The sequence below is a fragment of the Hippopotamus amphibius genome, chromosome 13 (assembly GCF_030028045.1).
Source record: "Hippopotamus amphibius kiboko isolate mHipAmp2 chromosome 13, mHipAmp2.hap2, whole genome shotgun sequence".
Taxonomy (NCBI): domain Eukaryota; kingdom Metazoa; phylum Chordata; class Mammalia; order Artiodactyla; family Hippopotamidae; genus Hippopotamus; species Hippopotamus amphibius.
The window spans coordinates 31,194,077-31,212,565 of NC_080198.1; the positions used below are offsets into that span (position 1 = coordinate 31,194,077).

The 18,489-nt window shown below is 34.8% G+C and overlaps 1 protein-coding gene across 1 annotated transcript in view; it reads left to right on the top strand.

Moving 5' to 3' along the window:
• The window catches only part of DNAH12 (dynein axonemal heavy chain 12), a 194,244-nt gene that overhangs the window by 83,601 nt on the left and 92,154 nt on the right, over window positions 1–18,489 (top strand). Inside the window, exons 33-36 of the mRNA XM_057706474.1 lie at window positions 448–636; window positions 13,243–13,362; window positions 14,731–14,919; window positions 16,641–16,792. Coding sequence (XP_057562457.1) covers window positions 448–636; window positions 13,243–13,362; window positions 14,731–14,919; window positions 16,641–16,792 — 650 coding nt within the window. The remainder of the gene's footprint in view (window positions 1–447; window positions 637–13,242; window positions 13,363–14,730; window positions 14,920–16,640; window positions 16,793–18,489) is intronic.

Consider the following 18,489-nt stretch of genomic DNA (forward strand, 5'->3'; position numbering starts at 1 on the left):
GGCACAAAGAATACAAAGATGAATGACACAATGTATGCTTATTTAGGGAGGATGATTGTAAATAATATATATGCTAATAAGTATATATATCCCAGTATAGAGCTACATTTAAGTGCCCTAGGAATATGGAGGGAGTTAGTGACCAAGAGAGAAATGGGTAGAGGAGGAGGACCTTGGAAAATATTTGAGTGTTTGATCTGGTTTTGAGGGGTAAGACTAGTCCACGGGGATTGGTTGCAGCTGGGCATTCCAGATCATGATAAGATGACTTGTAAAGACTTGGAGCCATGACATTTCTGGGGAACTGTAACTGCAAATAGTTTCATCTAGTGTATGTGATGCTGTAGGGGAAGACAGGAGCCAGATCATGAAGGACCTTATAAGTCATGCAAAGAATTAGTCAATAACTACCAGATTGGAAAAGGAGAACTTGTCTTTTTTCTCTAGCCTGCCACTGTAAGCCGCTGTGGCATGATTTATTTGGAGCCCTCACAGTTGGGATGGGAACCACTTGTGTCTTCATGGTTGAATTCACTGAAAGGACCTCTACAGGAACCAGATCATCAGGCTCTTCTGAGAGCACTTTTTGACTGGTTAATACCACCCACTTTAAGGCTTCGTAGGAAAAAATGCAAGGTAACACTATAATTATCTTATATACTCAAATTTCTTTACTTTCCATTCAGCTTGACTAAGTCTTAAGTCAGAATGCTAGGATAAACAACTAAAATCAGTTTCTCCTTAGACACTTTATAAAAAATTGAAGTATTTATTATGACAATCTGTGATTCACATGCAGTTGTAAGAAATAATACGGAGAGATCCAACATACACTTCACCCAATTTCCCCCCGTGGTAGCATTTTGCAAGACTGTATTATAATATCACAACAAGGTTTTGACATTGATAATATCTACTGATCTTATTTACATTTCCCTAGTTATACTTGTACTCGGGTGTGTGTGTGTATATATGTATATATGTATGTGTGTGCATGCATTTATCCCTCTGCGTTTTTAATTTTAAAAATAAAAATTATGTATACTTAAAGTATACATGATTTAATATACATATATGCAGTAAAATGATTACCACAGTCAAGCTAATTAACATATCTCCTCAAATAGTTAACATATGCTTTTTTTTTTTTTAACTTATTGGTTGAGTTGGGTCTTTGTTGCTACACACGGGCTTTTTCTAGTTGCAGCAAGTGGGGGCTCCTCTTTGTTGTGGTGCGTGGACTTCTCATTGAAGTGGCTTCTCTTGTTTGCGAGCACAGACTCTAGGCACATGGGCTTCAGTAGTTGTGGCACATGGTCTCAATAGTTGTGGCTCGTGGGCTCTAGAGTGCAGGCTCAGTAGTTGTGGCACATGGGGTTAGTTGGTCTGCGGCATGTGGGATCTTCTTGGCCCAGGACTCAAACCCATGTCCCCTGCATTGGCAGGCAGATTCTTAACCACCACATCACCAGGGAAGCCCTGCATATTTGTGTGTGTGTGTGATGAGAGCACCTGAAATCTACTCTCTTAGCAAATTTCCAGTACTGTTACATATTGTATCAGTATTATTAACTACAGTAGTCATGTTGTACTTTAGATCTCTAGACTTATTAATCCTGCATAGCTGTACTGTTTGCCCAGTATCTCCCCATTTCTCCCACTTCCCCAATTGTAGTAACCTCTGTTTTACTCCCTGCTTCTTTTTATGTGTTCAAATTTTAGATTGTGCATATAAGTGAGATCATGTAGTTTTTTCCTCTGTGTCTGGCTTATTTCACTTAGCATAATATCCTCAGGTTTTGTCTATGTTGTTGCAAATGTCAGGATTTTCTTTTGTAAGGATGAATATTGTTCCATTATATATATACCACAATATCATTATCCATTCATCCACCAGGGGACACTTAGGTGTTTACATATCTTGGCTATTGTGAATAATGCTTCAATGAACATGGGAGCACAGATATCTCTTTGACGTACTTATTTCATTTCCTTTGGGTATATACCTAGAGGAGGGATTGCTGGTTCATATAGTAGTTCTATTTTTAGTTTTTTTAAGATGTTCTGTACTATTTTCCATAATGGCTGGACCAATTTACAATCCCATCATCAGTGCACAAGGGTTCTCTTCACATTCTCACCAACACTTATTATGTTTTACCTTTTTGGTAATACCCACCCTAACATGTGTGAGGTGATATTTCACTGTGGTTTTGATTTGCATTTCCTTGATGATTAGTGAGGTTGGGTGGCTTTTCATATACCTGTTGGCCATTTGTATGTTGTCTCTGGAAAAAAATGTCTATTGTGGTCCTATGCCCATTTAAAAACATATGTTTATGTTTTTGCTGTTCAGTTGTATGAGTTCCTTATATATTTAGGATATTAACCCCTTATCAGATATATGATTTGTAGGTATTTTTCTCCCATTCAGTAGGTTGCCTTTTCATTTTTTGATGGTTTCCGTTGCTGTGCAGAAAAGCTTATTATATAGTTTGATGTAGTCCACATATTTATTTTTGTATTTTTGCCTGAGCTTTTGATGTCATATCCAAAAAAATCATTGCCAAGCCAACATCAAGGAGCTTCCCCACCTCCCCCCATATTTTCTTCTAGGAGTTTTATGGTGTCAGATTTTACATTTAAGTCTAATCCATCTCAAGTTGATTTTTATGTCTAGTGTAAGATAAGGGTCCCATTTCATTCATTTACATGTGGACATTGAGTTTTCTCAACACCAGTTATTAAGGAGACTATCCTTTCCTCATCGTGTATTCCAAAGATCAGTTGACCGTATATGCTTGGGTTTATTTCTGGGCTTTCCATTCTGTTCCATTGGTTTATATGTCCGTTTTTATGCCTCTACCATTCTGTTTTGTACTAAAGCTTTGTAATACAATTTGAAATCAGAAAGTGTGATGTCTCCAACTTTGCTCTTCTCTCTTAAGGTTACTTTGGCTATTTGAGGACTTTTGTGGTTCCATACAAATTTTAGAATTGGTTTTTCTATTTTTGTAAAAAATGTCATTGGAATGTTGAATCTGTAGTTCACTTGGGTAGTATGGACATTTTAACAATATTCTTCCAATCCATGAGCACAGAATATCTTTCCATTTACTTGTGTCTTCAGTTTCTTTTATTACTGTTTTATATGTAGTTTTCAATGTACAGATATTGTACTTCCTTGGTTAAATTCATTCTTAAGTGTTTTATTCTTTTTGATGCTATCATAAATAGGATTGTTTTCTTGATTTCCTTTCTAAGTAGGTCATTGTTGACGTAAAGAAATGCAACTGATTTTTTTGACTTGGTTTTATATCCTGCAGCTTTATTGAATTTATTAGTTCTAAAATGTCGTGTCCCCCTTCCCTCCCATCTCTTTGCAGTCTTTAGGGTTTCTACAAATAGGATTATGTCATCTGCAAACAGAGATAAATTTACTTCTTCTGTTCTGATTTGCATGTCTTTTATTTCTTTTTCTTGTCTCATTGCTCTTGTTAGTACTTCTGGCATTGTGTTAAATAAAAGTGGTGAGAGTAAGCATTGTTGCCTTGTACCAGATGGTAGAGGAAAAACTTCCAGTTTTACCCAGTTATTATTTTAACTCTGGGATTTTCATAAATGGCCTTTATTGTGTTGAGGAGATTTTTATAATGAATGGGTATTGAACTTAAATATTTTTTTCTGAATCTATCAGATGATGATGTGGTTTTATCTTTCATTCTGTTAATGTGTTATATCACATAGATTGATTTTCATATGTTAAACCAACCTTGAATCCCAGGATAAATCCCACTTGGTCATGGTGTGTTATCTTTTTGATGAGTTGTTGAATTCAGTTTGGTTGTATTCTGTTGGGAATTTTTGTATCTACATTCATCAGAGATATTGACCTGTAGCTTTTGTTTTTGTTTTTGTTTTTTTTTCTTGTGGTGGCTTTCTCTGGCTTTGATATTAGGGTAATGCTGGCTTCAGAGAATGAGTTCCAAAGTATTCCCTCTAATTCTTTTTTTTGAAGAGTTCGAGAAGGATTTGTATTAATTCTTCTTTGAATGTTTGGTAGAATTGTGAAGCTGTGAAGTCATCTGGCCCTGGGAATTTCTTTGCTGGCAAATCTCTGATTACCACCTCAACTCCTTATTTGTTATTGGCCTGTTCAGGCTTTCTTCTTTATTCAGTTGTGGTAAGTTGTATGCTTCTAGGAATGTATCCATTTCTTCTAGATTATCCAATTTGTTTGCATATAATTGCTCATAATAGTCCCTTATTATTTCTTTTTATTTCTGAAGCATCCATTGTAATGTCTCCTCTTTCATTTCTGATTTTATTTATTTGAGTCTTCTCTCTTTTTTCTTGGTTAGTCTAGCTAAGGGTTTGTTTAATTTATTTTTTCAAAGAACCAACCCTTAGTTTTGTTGATTTTTTTTCTATTGTTTTTCTAGTCTCTATTTGATTTATTCCTACTCTGATAATTATTATTTCCTTCCTTCTGCCAACTGTGGATTTAGTTTGCTCTTCTTTTTCTAGTTTTTTGAGGTATAAAATTACATTGTTTATTTGAAATCTTTTTTCTTTTTTAATGAAAGCATTCATTGCTATAAATTTTCCTCTTGGTACTGCTTTTGGTGTCTCTCATAAGTTTTTGTATGTTTTATTTCCATTTTCGTTTGTTTCAAGATATTTTTTGATTTCCTCTTTGACCCATGGGTTGCCCAAGAGTATGTTATTTAGTTTCCATGTACTTGTGAATTTTCCTCATTTTTTTTTTTTTTTTTTTTTTGCTGTTACTGATTTCTAGTTTTAATCCATTGTGGTCAGAAAAGATTCTTGGTATAATTTCAAACTTCTTAAGTTTGTTAAGACTTGTTTTGTGATCTAACATGGAGTCTATCCTAAAGAATGTTCCTTGTGCCCTGGAGAAGCATGTATATTCTTCTGTTCTTGAGTGAAAAGTTCTGTATATATCTGTTATGTATATTTGGTCTGTGGTGTCATTTAAGTTCACTGTTTCTTTACTGATTTTCTGTCTGGATATTCTGTTCCTTATAGAAAGTGGGATATTGAAGTCTCCTAATATTATTGTATTGCTATCAGTTTCTCCTTTCATGTCAGTCAGTATTTGTTTTATATACTTAGGTGCTCTGATGTTGGGTGCATATATATTTACAATTGCTTTATCCTCCTATTCAATTGATCATTTTATCATTATGTAATAATAACCTTCTTTGTCTCTAGAGATAGTTTTTGACTTAAAGTCTACTTTGTATCATTTAAGTATAGCCATTCCTGCTTTCCTTTGGTTACCATTTGCATGGAATATCTTTTTCCATCCCTTCCTATTCAGCCTATGTGTGTCCTTGAATCTAAAGTGTTTCTTATAGTCAGCATACAGTTGGATCTTTGTTTTTTATCTATTCAGCTGCTCTGTATCTTTTTATTGAAGAGTTTAACCTATTTACATTTTTTTTCAATTTTTTATTTTTTACAATAAACTGCATATATTTAGAGTGTACAATTTGGTATCCCAATCTCCCAATTTATTCCCCCCTCAACCCTCCCCGCTTTCCCCACTTGGTGTCCATATGTTTGTTCTCTACATCTGTGTCTATTTCTGCCTTGCAAACTGGTTGATTTGTACCATTTTTCTATAGTCCACATATATGTGTTAATATACGATATTTGTTTTTCTCTTTCTGACTCACTTCACTATGTATGACAGTCTCTAGGTCCATCCATGTCTCTAAAAATGTTTGATTGCTTTATACAGCTGAGTAATATTCCATTGTATATATGTGCCACATCTTCTTTATCCATTCACCTGTTGATGGACATTTAGGTTGCTTCCATGTCCTAGCTATTGTAAATAGTGCTGCAATGAACATTGGGGTGCATGTGTCTTTTTGAATGATGGTGTTCTCTGGGTATATGCCCAGGAGTGGGATTGCTGGGTCATATGGTAACTCTATTTTTAGTTTTGCAAGGAACCGCCATACTGTTCTCCATAATGGCTGTATCAATTTACATTCCCACCAGCAGTGCAAGAGCATTCCCTTTTCTCCACACCCTCTCCAGCATTTACTGTTTGTTGATTTTCTGATGATGCCCATTCTAACCGGTGTGAGGTGATACCTCATTGTAGTTTTGATTTGCATTTCTCTAAGAATTAATGATGTTGAGCAGCTTTTCATGTGCCTCTTGGCCATCCATATGTCTTCTTTGGAGAAATGCCTATTTAGGTCTTCTGCCCATTTTTTGATTGGGTTGTTTGTTTTTTTGATATTGAGCTGGATAAACTGTTTATATATTTTGGAGATGAATCCTTTGTCTGCTGATTCGTTTGCAAATATTTTCTGCCATTCTGAGGGTTGTCTTTTTGTCTTGCTTATAGTTTCCTTTGCTGTGCAGAAGCTTTGAAGTTTCATTAGGTCCCACTTATTTATTTTTGTTTTTATTTCCGTTATTCTAGGGGGTGGATCAGAAAAGATCTTGCTGTTATTTATGTCGAAGAGTGTTCTTCCTATGTTTTCCTCTAGGAGTTTTATAGTGTCTGGCCTTACATGTAGGTCTTTAATCCATTTGGAGTTTATTTTTGTGTATGGTGTTAGGAAGTGTTCTAATTTCATTCTTTTACATGTAGCTGTCCAGTTTTCCCAGCACCACTTATTGAAGAGGCTGCCTTTTCTCCATTGTATATCCTTGGCTGCTTTGTCATAGATTAGTTGACCATAGTTTATCTCTGGGCTTTCTATCCTGTTCCATTGGTCTGTATTTCTGTTTTTGTGCCAGTACCATACTGTCTTGATCACTGTGGCCTTGTAGTATAGCCTGAAGTCAGGAAGCCTGATTCCATCAACTCCGTCTTTCCTTCTCAAGATTGCTTTGGCTATTCGGGGTCTTTTGCGTTTCCGTACAAATCATAAAATTTCTTGTTCTGGTTCTGTGAAAAATGCCATTGGTAATTTGATTGGGATTGCATTGAATCTGTAAATTGCTTTGGTAATATAGTCATTTTCACAAAACTGATTCTTCCAATCCAGGAACATGGTATGTCCCTTCATCTGTTTGTGTCATCTTTGATTTCTTTCATTAGTGTCTTATAGTTTTCTGAGTACAGGTCTTTACCTCCTTGGTTAGGTTTATTCCTAGGTATTTTATTCTTTTTGTTGCAGTGGTGAATGGGATTGTTTCCTTAATTTCTCTTTCTGCTCTTTTGTTGTTAATGTGTAGAAATGGAAGAGATTTCTGTGTGTTAATTTTGTATCCTGCAACTTTACCAAATTCATTGATTAGCTCAAGTAGTTTTCTGGTGGCATCTTTAGGATTTTCTATGTATAGTATCATGTCATCTGCAAACAGTGACAGTTTTACTTCTTCTTTTCCAATTTGGATTCCTTTGATTTCTTTTTTTTCTCTGATTGCTGTGGCAAGGACTTCCAAAACTATGTTGAACAGTAGTGGCGAGAGTGGACATCCTTGTCTTGTTCCTGATCTTAGAGGGAATGCTTGCAGTGTTTCACCATTGAGAATGATGTTTGCTGTGGGTTTGTCATATATGGCCTTTATTATGTTGAGGTAGGTTCCCTCTATGCCCACCTTCTGGAGAGTTTTTATCAAAAATGGGTGTTGAATTTTGTCAAAAGCTTTTTCTGCATCTATTGAGATGATCATGTGGTTTTTATCCTTCAGTTTGTTAATATGGTGTATCACATTGATTGATTTGCGTATATTGAAGAATCCTTGCATTCCTGGGATGAACCCCACTTGATCATGGTGTATGATCCTTTTAATGTGTTGTTGGATTCTGTTGGCTAGTATTTTGTTGAGGATTTTTGCATCTAAATTCATCAGTGATATTGGTCTGTAGTTTTCTTTTTTTGTAGTATCCTTGTCTGGTTTTGGTATCAGGGTGATGATGGCATCATAAAATGAGTTTGGGAGTGTTCCTTCCTCTGCAATTTTTTGGAAGCGTTTGAGAAGGATGGGTGTTAGCTCTTCTCTAAATGTTTGATAAAATTCACCTGTGAATCCATCTGGTCCTGGACTTTTGTTTGTTGGGAGATTTTTAATCACAGTTTCAATTTCATTACTTGTGATTGGTCTGTTCATATTTTCTATGTCTTCCTGATTCAGTCTTGGAAGGTTATACTTTTCTAAGAATCTGTCCATTTCATCCAGGTTGTCCATTTTATTGGCATATAGTTGCTTGTAGTAATCTCTTATGGTGCTTTTTATTTCTGCGGTGTCCGTTGTAACTTCTCCTGTTTCATATCTAATTTTATTGATTTGAGTCCTCTCCCTCTTTTTCTTGATGAGTCTTGCTAGAGGTTTATCGATTTTATTTATCTTCTCAAAGAACTAGCTTTTAGTTTTATTGATTTTTGCTATTGTTTTCTTTGTTTCTATTTCATTTATTTCTGCTCTGATCTTTATGATTTCTCTCTGTCTGCTGACTTTGGCTTTTGTTTGCTCTTCTTTCTCTAGTTTCTTTAGGTGGAAGGTTAGATTGTTTATTTGGGATTTTTCTTGTTTCTTGAGGTAGGATTGTATTGCTATAAACTTCCCTCTTAGAACTGCCTTTGCTGCATCCCATAGGTTTTGGATGGTTGTGTTTTCATTGTCATTTGTCTCTAGGTATTTTTTGATTTCCTCTTTGATTTCTTCAGTGATCTGTTGGTTATTTAGTAGCGTGTTGTTTAGCCTCATGTGTTTGTGTTTTTTACAGTTTTTTTCCTGTAATTGATTTCTAATCTCATAGCATTGTGGTCAGAAAAGATGCTTGATACAATTTCAATTTTCTTGAAATTACCAAGGCTTGATTTATGACCCAAAATGTGATCTATCCCGGAGAATGTTCCATGTGCACTTGAGAAGAATGTGTAATCTGCTGTTTTTGGATGTAATGTCCTATAGATATCTATTAAATCAAGCTGATTTATTGTGTCATTTAAAGCTTGTGTTTCCTTATTAATTTTCTGTGTGGATGATCTGTCCATTGGTGTGAGTGGGGTCTTAAAGTCCCCTACTATTATTGTGTTACTGTTGATTTCCTCTTTCATAGTTGTTAGCATTTGCCTTATGTATTGAGGTGCTCCTGTATGGGGTGCATATATATTTATAATTGTTATCTCTTCTTCTTGGATTGATCCCTCGATCTTTATGTAGTGTCCTTTCTTGTCTCTTGTAACATTTTTTATTTTAAAGTCTATTTTATCTGATATGAGTATCGCTACTCCAGCTTTCTTTTGATTTCCGTTTGCATGGAATATCTTTTTCCATCCCCTCACTTTCAGTCTGTATGTGTCCCTAGGTCTGAAGTGGGTCTCTTGTAGACACCATATATATGGCTCTTGTTTTTGTGTGCATTCTGCCAGTCTGTGTCTTTTGGTTGGTGCATTTAGTCCAGTTACATTCAAGGCAATTATCGATATGTGTGTTCCTGTTACCATTTTCTTAACTGTTTTGTTTTTGTTTCTGTAGGTCCTTTTCTTCTCTTATGTTTCCCACTTAGAGAAGTTCCTTTAGCATTTGTTGTAAGGCTAGTTTGGTGGTGCTGAATTCTCTTAGCTGTTGCTTGTCTGTAAAGCTTTTGATTTCTCCATCGAATCTGAATGAGATCCTTGCTGGGTAGAGTATTCTTGGTTGTAGGTTCTTCCCTTTCATTACTTGAAATATATCATGCCACTCCCTTCTGGCTTGCAGAGTTTCTGCTGAGAAGTCAGCTGTTACCCTTATGGGAGTTCCCTTGTATGTTATTTGTTTCTTTTCCCTTGTTGCTTTTAATAACTTTTCTCTGTCTTTAATTTTTGTCAGTTTGACTACTATATGTCTTGGCATGTTTCTCCTTGGGTTTATCCTGCCTGGAACTCTCTGCCCTTCCTGGACTTGTGTAGCTATTTCCTTTCCCATGTTAGGGAAGTTTTCAACTATAATCTCTTCCAGTATTTTCTCACGTCCTTTCTCTCTCTTTTCTCCTTCTGGGACCCCTATAATGTAAATGTTGGTGCGTTTAACATTGTCACAGAGGTCTCTTAGGCTGTCTTCAGTTCTTTTCATTCTTTTTTCTTTATTCTTTTCCGCATCAGTGATTATCCCTATTCTGTCTTCCAGCTCACTTATTCGCCCTTCTGTCTCAGTTAATCTGCTATTGGTTCCTTCTAGTGTATTTTTCATTTCAGTTATTGTGTTGCATATCTCTGTTCTTTAATTCTTCTAGGTCTTTGGTAAACTTTTCTTGCAACTTTTCGACCTTTGCATCCAGTCTTTTTTCAAAGTCCTAGATCATCTTCACCATCATTATTCTGAATTCTTTTTCCAGAAGAGTGCCTGTCTCCTCTTCATTTAGTTGTTTTTTCTGGTGTTTTTCCAGAAGAGTGCCTGTCTCCTCTTCATTTAGTAGTTTTTTCTGGTGTTTTATCTTGTCCCTTCAGCTGGTACAAAGCCTTTTGCCTTTTCACTTTCTCTGTCTTTCTGTGGCTGTGATTTTCAGTTCCACAAGATGAAATACTGCTGATACTGCTTGATTCTGCTGTCTGCCCTCTTGTGGAAGAAGCTGTCTAGGAGGCTCGTGGGTGCTTCCTGATGGGAGGGACGTCTTATTGTGGCTTCCCCTTTTTCTCTGGATGTAGGGTTTTTTTTTTTTTTTTTTTTGGTGAGTTCCAGTGTCTTTCTGTCGATGATTGTTCAGCAGTTAGTTGTAATTCCAGTGCTCTTGCGAGAGGGAGTGAGCGCACGTCCTCCTACTCCGCTATCTTGATTCTTCTCCCCTATTTACATTTACAACATCTATTGATAGGAAAGAATTTACTATTGCTATTTTAAAAACTATGTTCTGTTTATCTTGTAGTTCTTTTGTCCCTCTTTTGTCTCTTGCTGTCTTCCTTTGTGTTTTTTTATTTTGTTTTTGTTTTTATTTTGTATTGATAGCATTTGATTCCTTTCTCTTTTCTTTTGTGTAACTTCTATAGTAATTTCTTTACCAAGGAGCTTACTATAAAATCTTAAAACAGCATATTAAGCTGATAACAACTTAACTTCATTTGCATGTAAGAACTCTCCACTTTTACCCCTCTTCCCCCCACACTGTATGCTACTGATGTCACAATTAACATTTATTTATAGTATGTAGCCATTAATATAATTTAGTTATGGTTGTTTTTAATACTTTTGTCCTTTAGCTTTTATAGTTGAATTAAAAGTGATTTACACAGCACCATTATAGCAGTATCCACCTTTGCCTTTATATTGCTAAAGTTACATCTGAGTAATACAGAGGTAAAATTTACTCCAGCTATATTCTTTGGATTAAAACTATACTGACTAAAGCTTTAAAACTTTCATATTTTAAAATTATTTTAGGGAATTCCCTGGCAGTCTAGTGGTTAGGACTCAGCACTTTCACTGCCTGGGCCTGGGTTCAATCCCTGGTCAGGGAACTAAGATTACACAAGCCATGTGGCGCCTCCCCACCAACATTAATAAATAATAAATAAAAGTATTTTAAATATGTACCTTTAAAAACTCACATATACATATAGTGTTTTGTGAGTAAACTTTACATATGGTATTCGTTTCCTGGGGCTGTTGTAACATATTTCTGCAAACTTGGTGACTGAAAGCAACAGAAATTTATTCTGTCACAGTTCTGGTGCCAGAAGTCTCAAATTAAGTTGTTGGCAAGAATGTGCTTCCTCTGGAAGCACTAAGGGAGAATCTCTCTTTATCTCTTCTAGCTGCTTTTGGCTCTGGGTTTTCTTTGACCTGTGTCTGCATAACTCTAGTCTCTTTCTTTATGTTCACATGACCTTCCTTTGTGGTTTCCTGGAATTAGGATGTGGATATATCTTTTTGGGGACCACCACACACATACACACCCATACACATATTCGTTACTTACATAAAATAAATATATTAGTATAGAGAAGGGAAAGGGGTATTTAGTAGATTTTCACCCTAAAATACTATTTTGGAGATAGGAAAAATATCCTGCATAAAAGAAAACAATTTCACTTTATAAAGATTCTGTACAATGTCTCATAGAAAAATATACAGATAATCATTTTTCAGTTTTTAAAATATTAAATCTCTAATACTGTATATTGTAAATAATGCAAAATTAACTTCATCTTTCTGATAATGAGTAATAGATTTTTCTGTTCATAATTCATTCCCATATTTTCACACAGCCAGTTAGTCCCCAGCATCTATTGATTTTTTCCTCATTGCTAACTTTTATATCTGTCATCTCCTCTCCATCACAGTTCCTTGGACCACCCCCGTTCGTCCTGTCATATTAGCTTCAGTTCTGACCTTCATTATTTCCTACCTGAATCAATACAATAGAGCTACTCTGGTCCAGTCTACATCCTGCCACCAGAATGAGGATTCCAAACACAAATTCATTGCATTTACTCTCCTTCTTAAAACCTTCCATTGGAACACTCTTCCTCTAAGCATGATATCCTTAAAATAGCCTATAAAGCCTTTCAGGATCTGACCCCTGTCTGCTTCTCAGGTTTTATTTCTTGCCATTCCTCTTTCACACCCTATTTTCACATCCTACAGAATCCCTTTAATATTCTGTGTCCACTCACATCTGCATGTCTGTATATATGTCGTTTCCCCTGCCTTGAACATTATTCCCTCTGCACCTGGCTAACTCACAGTTTCCTTCCAAATTCAGCTCAGCTATTATCTCATCTGAGAAATCGTCCTTGATTATTCCTCTCCCATTTCCCTTCTTGTCTTCCTACCTGGGTTCGGGCTAATTGTTTATCCCATGTACTCTAGTAGCCTTGGGACTTCTTCTGTTATGTCATTATTATACCATATTATTTTAGTCTATTTAATTTCAATATCACTTCTTTTCAGAGATCATGTGTTTTATTTTCATATCTCCTAGCTTTGTGTATAGGTACACTGTAGTTTTGATAAATGTTTGTTGAATAAATAGATGAATAAATGACTGTTGTAAACTTCATTTCTACTATCTCTAGAGCATTGTTTATCCTCTTATTGCTAGTTTTCATTTCTCAGAGAATTCAGAATATGTTTTGCACAACTGTGTAATGTAATATGCTAGACTAAAATATTTGAGACATTTTTATCATGCCTACAATTTAAATTCTTTAAGTTTAAATTTTATAAAGACCTTATGAAAACTACATTTTAAAAAATCAAACATTTATTTTCTTTTATTATGTAAATAAGATGAAAGTAAAGTGTCTTTTTCTTTTCACTTTGAAGGAACTGATCCCTACAAGTGATAGCAATGTGGTTGTATCTCTCACACGCCTCTTTGAAGTACTACTCTGTAACGTGGTAGAAAACGATCCTACCAGCAAGCACATTCGTGTTTGGATTATGGTTGGTTTTATACTTAATGTGTTTTTTAATTATGGAATAAAATATGCCTCTGGCAAATGATGCTTGTTTTAAGAAAGACGTTACAAGACCCAGAGCTATTTTTTGGTGAGCACCGAAGGAATACCTGAAGACATTAAAGTTGCCCTGACCTGGTATTCTGATTTAAAAAATGATTTTGAGAAAGTAAAATGTGTCAGAATGAATCAAGTCACCCTATTACTTATGAAAGATTATAATTTGATAAACACTTAATAAGGTGACAATATTAAACCAATATGGACTTCAGGTGAATTGATCTTATCTAAATGTTAAGCTAGAGTGTAGGCTACAACAAACTGGCTACAAAAGACTAGGCATAGGCATCCAACCAGCTGGGTGGAGCATTGCAGGCAGAATTCATAGAGGATATAGGTAGGAAGGAGTTAGTGGTCCAGGTTAGCTAACATCTAGAGATCAGATAATAAGGCTCTCAGAGAGCCAAAGGAAAGAGGTGTTCTGTTCTCTTCTCTGGTCAATTCTACTTTCCTATCCACCACCTTATTCTCAAATGCCTTGATCTCCTCTACTCAATCTACTTTCTCTCCTACTCTGTGGTAATAGCAGTTCCCTCCCATTGTTTTCCTTCACTTTGTTGCCACAGAAAATTTTCTCTTAAGGTGTATTTGATAGGTTTTTCTAACTAGAATAAGACATGTATCTAGAGCAAAATTCAAAAGACAGAAGTAAGTTTTCCATCCATAACAGTCCCCTGGCCACCCTTAAGGCAAGCACTATTACCAGTGCCTCATGCAGCCTGCTGGAGATAGTTGATGCATATCCTCTTATAGGTATACATTTTTTATGCATGTTAGCGTAATATACATACTGATTTGCATCTTTTCTCACAATATATTTTGGAGATCTTTCCATATCAGTATTGGGTTACCTTTTTTTTTTTAATAGCTACACAAATTCCAGTGTATATAGCATATTCCAGTTAAGCTGACCTCTATTGAAGAACATTTGGTTTGCTTCAGATATTTTGCCACCACAAACAGTGCTACAGTAAATGTTCTTGTACACTTGTACATATATCATTTTAACCAGTGGGAATATATTTGAAGATAAACCCTTAAAAGAAGAATTCCTAGTTCATTTGGCATGAGCATTTTAGATTTAGATATATAGTGCCAGAGGAATGATTCTTTTTTTTTTTTTTTTTTAGAGACATGATTCTTTATGTGACTTAGATGTGCTCCATTCTACTTTATTTGTAAATCTGACCTTTTCTGAGTAGGTTAACCAGACAATATATTAAATTTTAGCTAATCTGTTAAAATTTTCTTTTAAATAGTTAGTTTAAATTAAACTTTTTTTTTTAACCAACAGGCTTGCTTTATATTTTCTTTGATTTGGTCCATTGGAGGAAGTTGTGATACAGATGGTCGCATTGTATTTGACATTTACATAAGATTAGTCATACTGGGAAAAGATGAAAGCAATCCAATACCTGACTCTGTGGGTAAATGGGAATGCCACTTTGATGAAAAAGGCCTAGTCTATGACTACATGTATGAGGTATGATATAAAATACTTGTTATAATAAGCTGTAAATCAGCAGTCAAAACTGGGTTCCCATCCTAGAGTTACTTTGACTCCTATGGTTAGCATTTTGGTCCCTTCTCTTTCGTTTCTTCTCCCATAACTTGTGGACAGCATAGATAAACTTTCTTTAAGACTATTTTATAATTTCAGATTTAAATGAAATGTATTTTCTCCAATTTAAAAAAGAATTCACAAAAAGATTCTTTTAAACAACAAGCAATTTGTGTAATCATTTGATTCATGCAAATTTTGCTTCACAGAGCCATAATATCTGGATAGAGCCTTATTACAATTTTACCTAAATCTCAAGGTCTATGGATAAAAATGCAAACCTAGAAAGGCAACTGGTTAGCACAGCCAGGACTTGAACCCAACTGTCATGACTGCCAGGGCAGAAATCTTTCTCTAAAACCTTGCTAACACAGAATTTTAAGAATATGACCAGAAAGGGAGTTTTGTCCTCATTAGTCACAGTGGGAAGTCAATAAAATAATCTCTAAAACTAAAAAATCAAGAGATGATAACACACGCATATTCTTTAAGAATTAAAGGTAAATATCAAAGCAACCAGTTTAAAGAGGCAAAGGTAGTTGCTCTTGGAGAGGAGAAAATGAGAGTGGGAAACTGCTGTTTTTCCTTAACCTTATAAACTTTTGACTCTAAAATATGTGCATATATAACTTTGAAAAAAATAAAAGCTAAAACCTAAGAAATTAAGAATATGAATTACTAAAGAAACATTCACCCAAATTTGCAAAATTACCATCATCCAGTCACAAACCATGTACATATACAATTTGCTAGAAAATATTTAAAGATTCTTAGATGCCAGCCGTAGCACTGGAGCACAAGAGACCTCCTTCTTTGCCAGGTGTTGACTCCTTTGTTGCTTGATGGTAGGTGAGAGGCCTTGATGGTGAGAGGCGTTAGGATCTCCTGGGAAGGGCAGGACAACCTGGAGGAAGATATCTGTGTACGGAGGGTGTATGCCCTAATCAGGGTCACTCAGGGTGTCAAGACAGCAGCTATTTAGCCTCTGGTTCAGAAGAATTTCAATAATGTAACAATCAGTCCAGCTATTCCTACATGTCCTGGCTGAATATCAGCCTGGACCAATATGCCAAAGAGAATAATTTTAGAGAAACAAATGTATTGAGTTTATTTCATATTTTGTTTTTTGTTATATTATTGCCATTTTATTTTATTTTATTTTATTTTTTGCCCATTTATTTTAAAATGTGAAAATATGAAGCCAAAGTCCTGCCGATTGTAACTTCAGCCACATCAGAATGGCTCTCAAATAAATTCTTGATATATGCACAAGTACATCTTGAAGGAATTTTGGAAAGGTTAGAGTGTTAAGAGGACATAGAGGCAAAAATATCTGAAATTTGATATATATTGAATTTGTGATAACTAAGTTTCATTAAGTTCTTCAGTTTATCATTGAAAAGGAAAACTAATCTAAAGAAAAACTTTATTTCTTACATTTGATGGAGGATTCATGGATGCTTATTAATCTGCTTCATGACTTAAATATGTTATATACAGTATTTTGAATGAATCTAATATTTCACAATAAAAAGGAGGAAAATATGAAGTTTTTAAAAGCAAATGTGATAACTGTGCTAAAAAGAGCCTTTTAGATAGCAAGTGCATGGTTATAATATTTTAAAACTTATGTTCTCTTATAGTTGAAAAACCGAGGTCGCTGGATCCACTGGAATGAATTAATTAAAAGTACTAATTTAGGAGATAAACGTGTCAAGATTCAAGATATCATAGTCCCTACAATGGACACAGTTAGATATACATTTCTAATGGATTTGAGTATTACCTATGCAAAGTAAGAAGCTCTGTTATAAACATGCATTTTAAATATTACTGTGCTTTTCTAATAGCGTCATAGGAGTTTTGAAGTGAACTTCGAGATCATCCATTTTCAGATAACTGAGACCCTGAGGGACTGATTGATATTTCCATAGTGACATCTGTCACTAGTGGTAAACTTGAAATCCAGGTTTCCTATCACCCATTCCAAAGCCTTTGCCATCGTACTTTGTTGCCTCATAAGCCATCTTTTATTTCTTTTATTTGTAATAGTGGACTAAAAGTCAGTTACAGCGTTACTGTTAAAAAGGTATGCATTCTGCACTGTACTCCTGAGGGATCAGACTAACCATGATCCACATTCTCCCACTTGGTATTTTTTCAAATATGTCCTATGCCAGTCCTTCATAACATAAGATGAACATAAAAGACTCAGACTTTAATCAGATGAGCACATCAAAAAAGATGAAAAGCCTAGCACATACCATAGGCATATCTGTAACAATTTTCTCAACACCTTTATAGTTATTTTTCTTTTAAAACACTAGCCGTAATTTATCACTAATATTATTTAAACTAAGCAAGCTTACAAAATATGCATGAATGTCATGGTTTATTTGTTTTTTGATGAAGAACCTGTTTCTGAGTGAATTTTGTGACAGTTTTATCTTGTTTAATTAAAAAAAAAAGAAAAATAGCTTAGGAGAGAACATTATTTTATCCCTATTTTGTACCCGTAGTTGCATTTTTGCATTTAGAGGCTAATACTAAAAACTGTCAATTCTGGGGAATCCCTAGTATAGGAATTCTTTTGTTCCATGAACCATGTGTCAGAATAATGATTTTAAATGAATAAGTACAAACATAGGGTTATAAAGGAAACCACATATTAAAATACATTTATTAAAATATTGAACAAATTTGAGCTACAGTAGTAGTATGTATGCCTCTTTATTGACACATTAAATAATAAGATCTAGCAGTGAGTCTGATGATCATAATTTTGAAGAAGTAATGGGCATAAGTGATATTTTTGAGATATCTCTAACAATTGTAATATTTAGTATAATATCTGTGCTTTCTATTGATGACAAAAACACAGGTACTATCATAAATTGCTCCATTTTAGTTCAGGGTAGTGAAAGTAAAGATATAACCTCTACGTCATCTAAGTTCACAAACTGTCTGAATACTGTCTAAGAATTTCTTCAGTTTGGTCCATGGACCCCAAGTTATGAACAGTCTTTTATTTAGTAAAATTATTTTAACAAATAGTTTTCCATAATATGAGTGTTACTCAGACTGGTGAGAGCATAGATGAATTCTCAGGCATCACTGTAGTTCTAAATGATCTGGTTTTTGTTTATAGTAATAATTTTATGTTTATACTTTAATGATAACTTTAAAAATTAATATTATCACAATTTGGGTCACATAGATAACTCTTTGTAATGAATACTGCTGCTCAGTTTAGTGCCAGCTGTTGTGTTTGTCTTTATGCAGTGTGTGGTGCCAAGTTATCACTTAAAGTGATAGTATTTAATTTTTAATTCAGTATGTCTCAAAGTGGGATTCTCCATGGTTCTAACATAAAATTAGGATTTTTTTCCCTTTTAAGATTAGTTCAGGCTACTCAAAAATGAGAAACCCTGCTTGAAGCCCTTGGAATAGAGAATTCCTTAGAGTTTGCTTTTAAACAAGTATTTTCAGTTA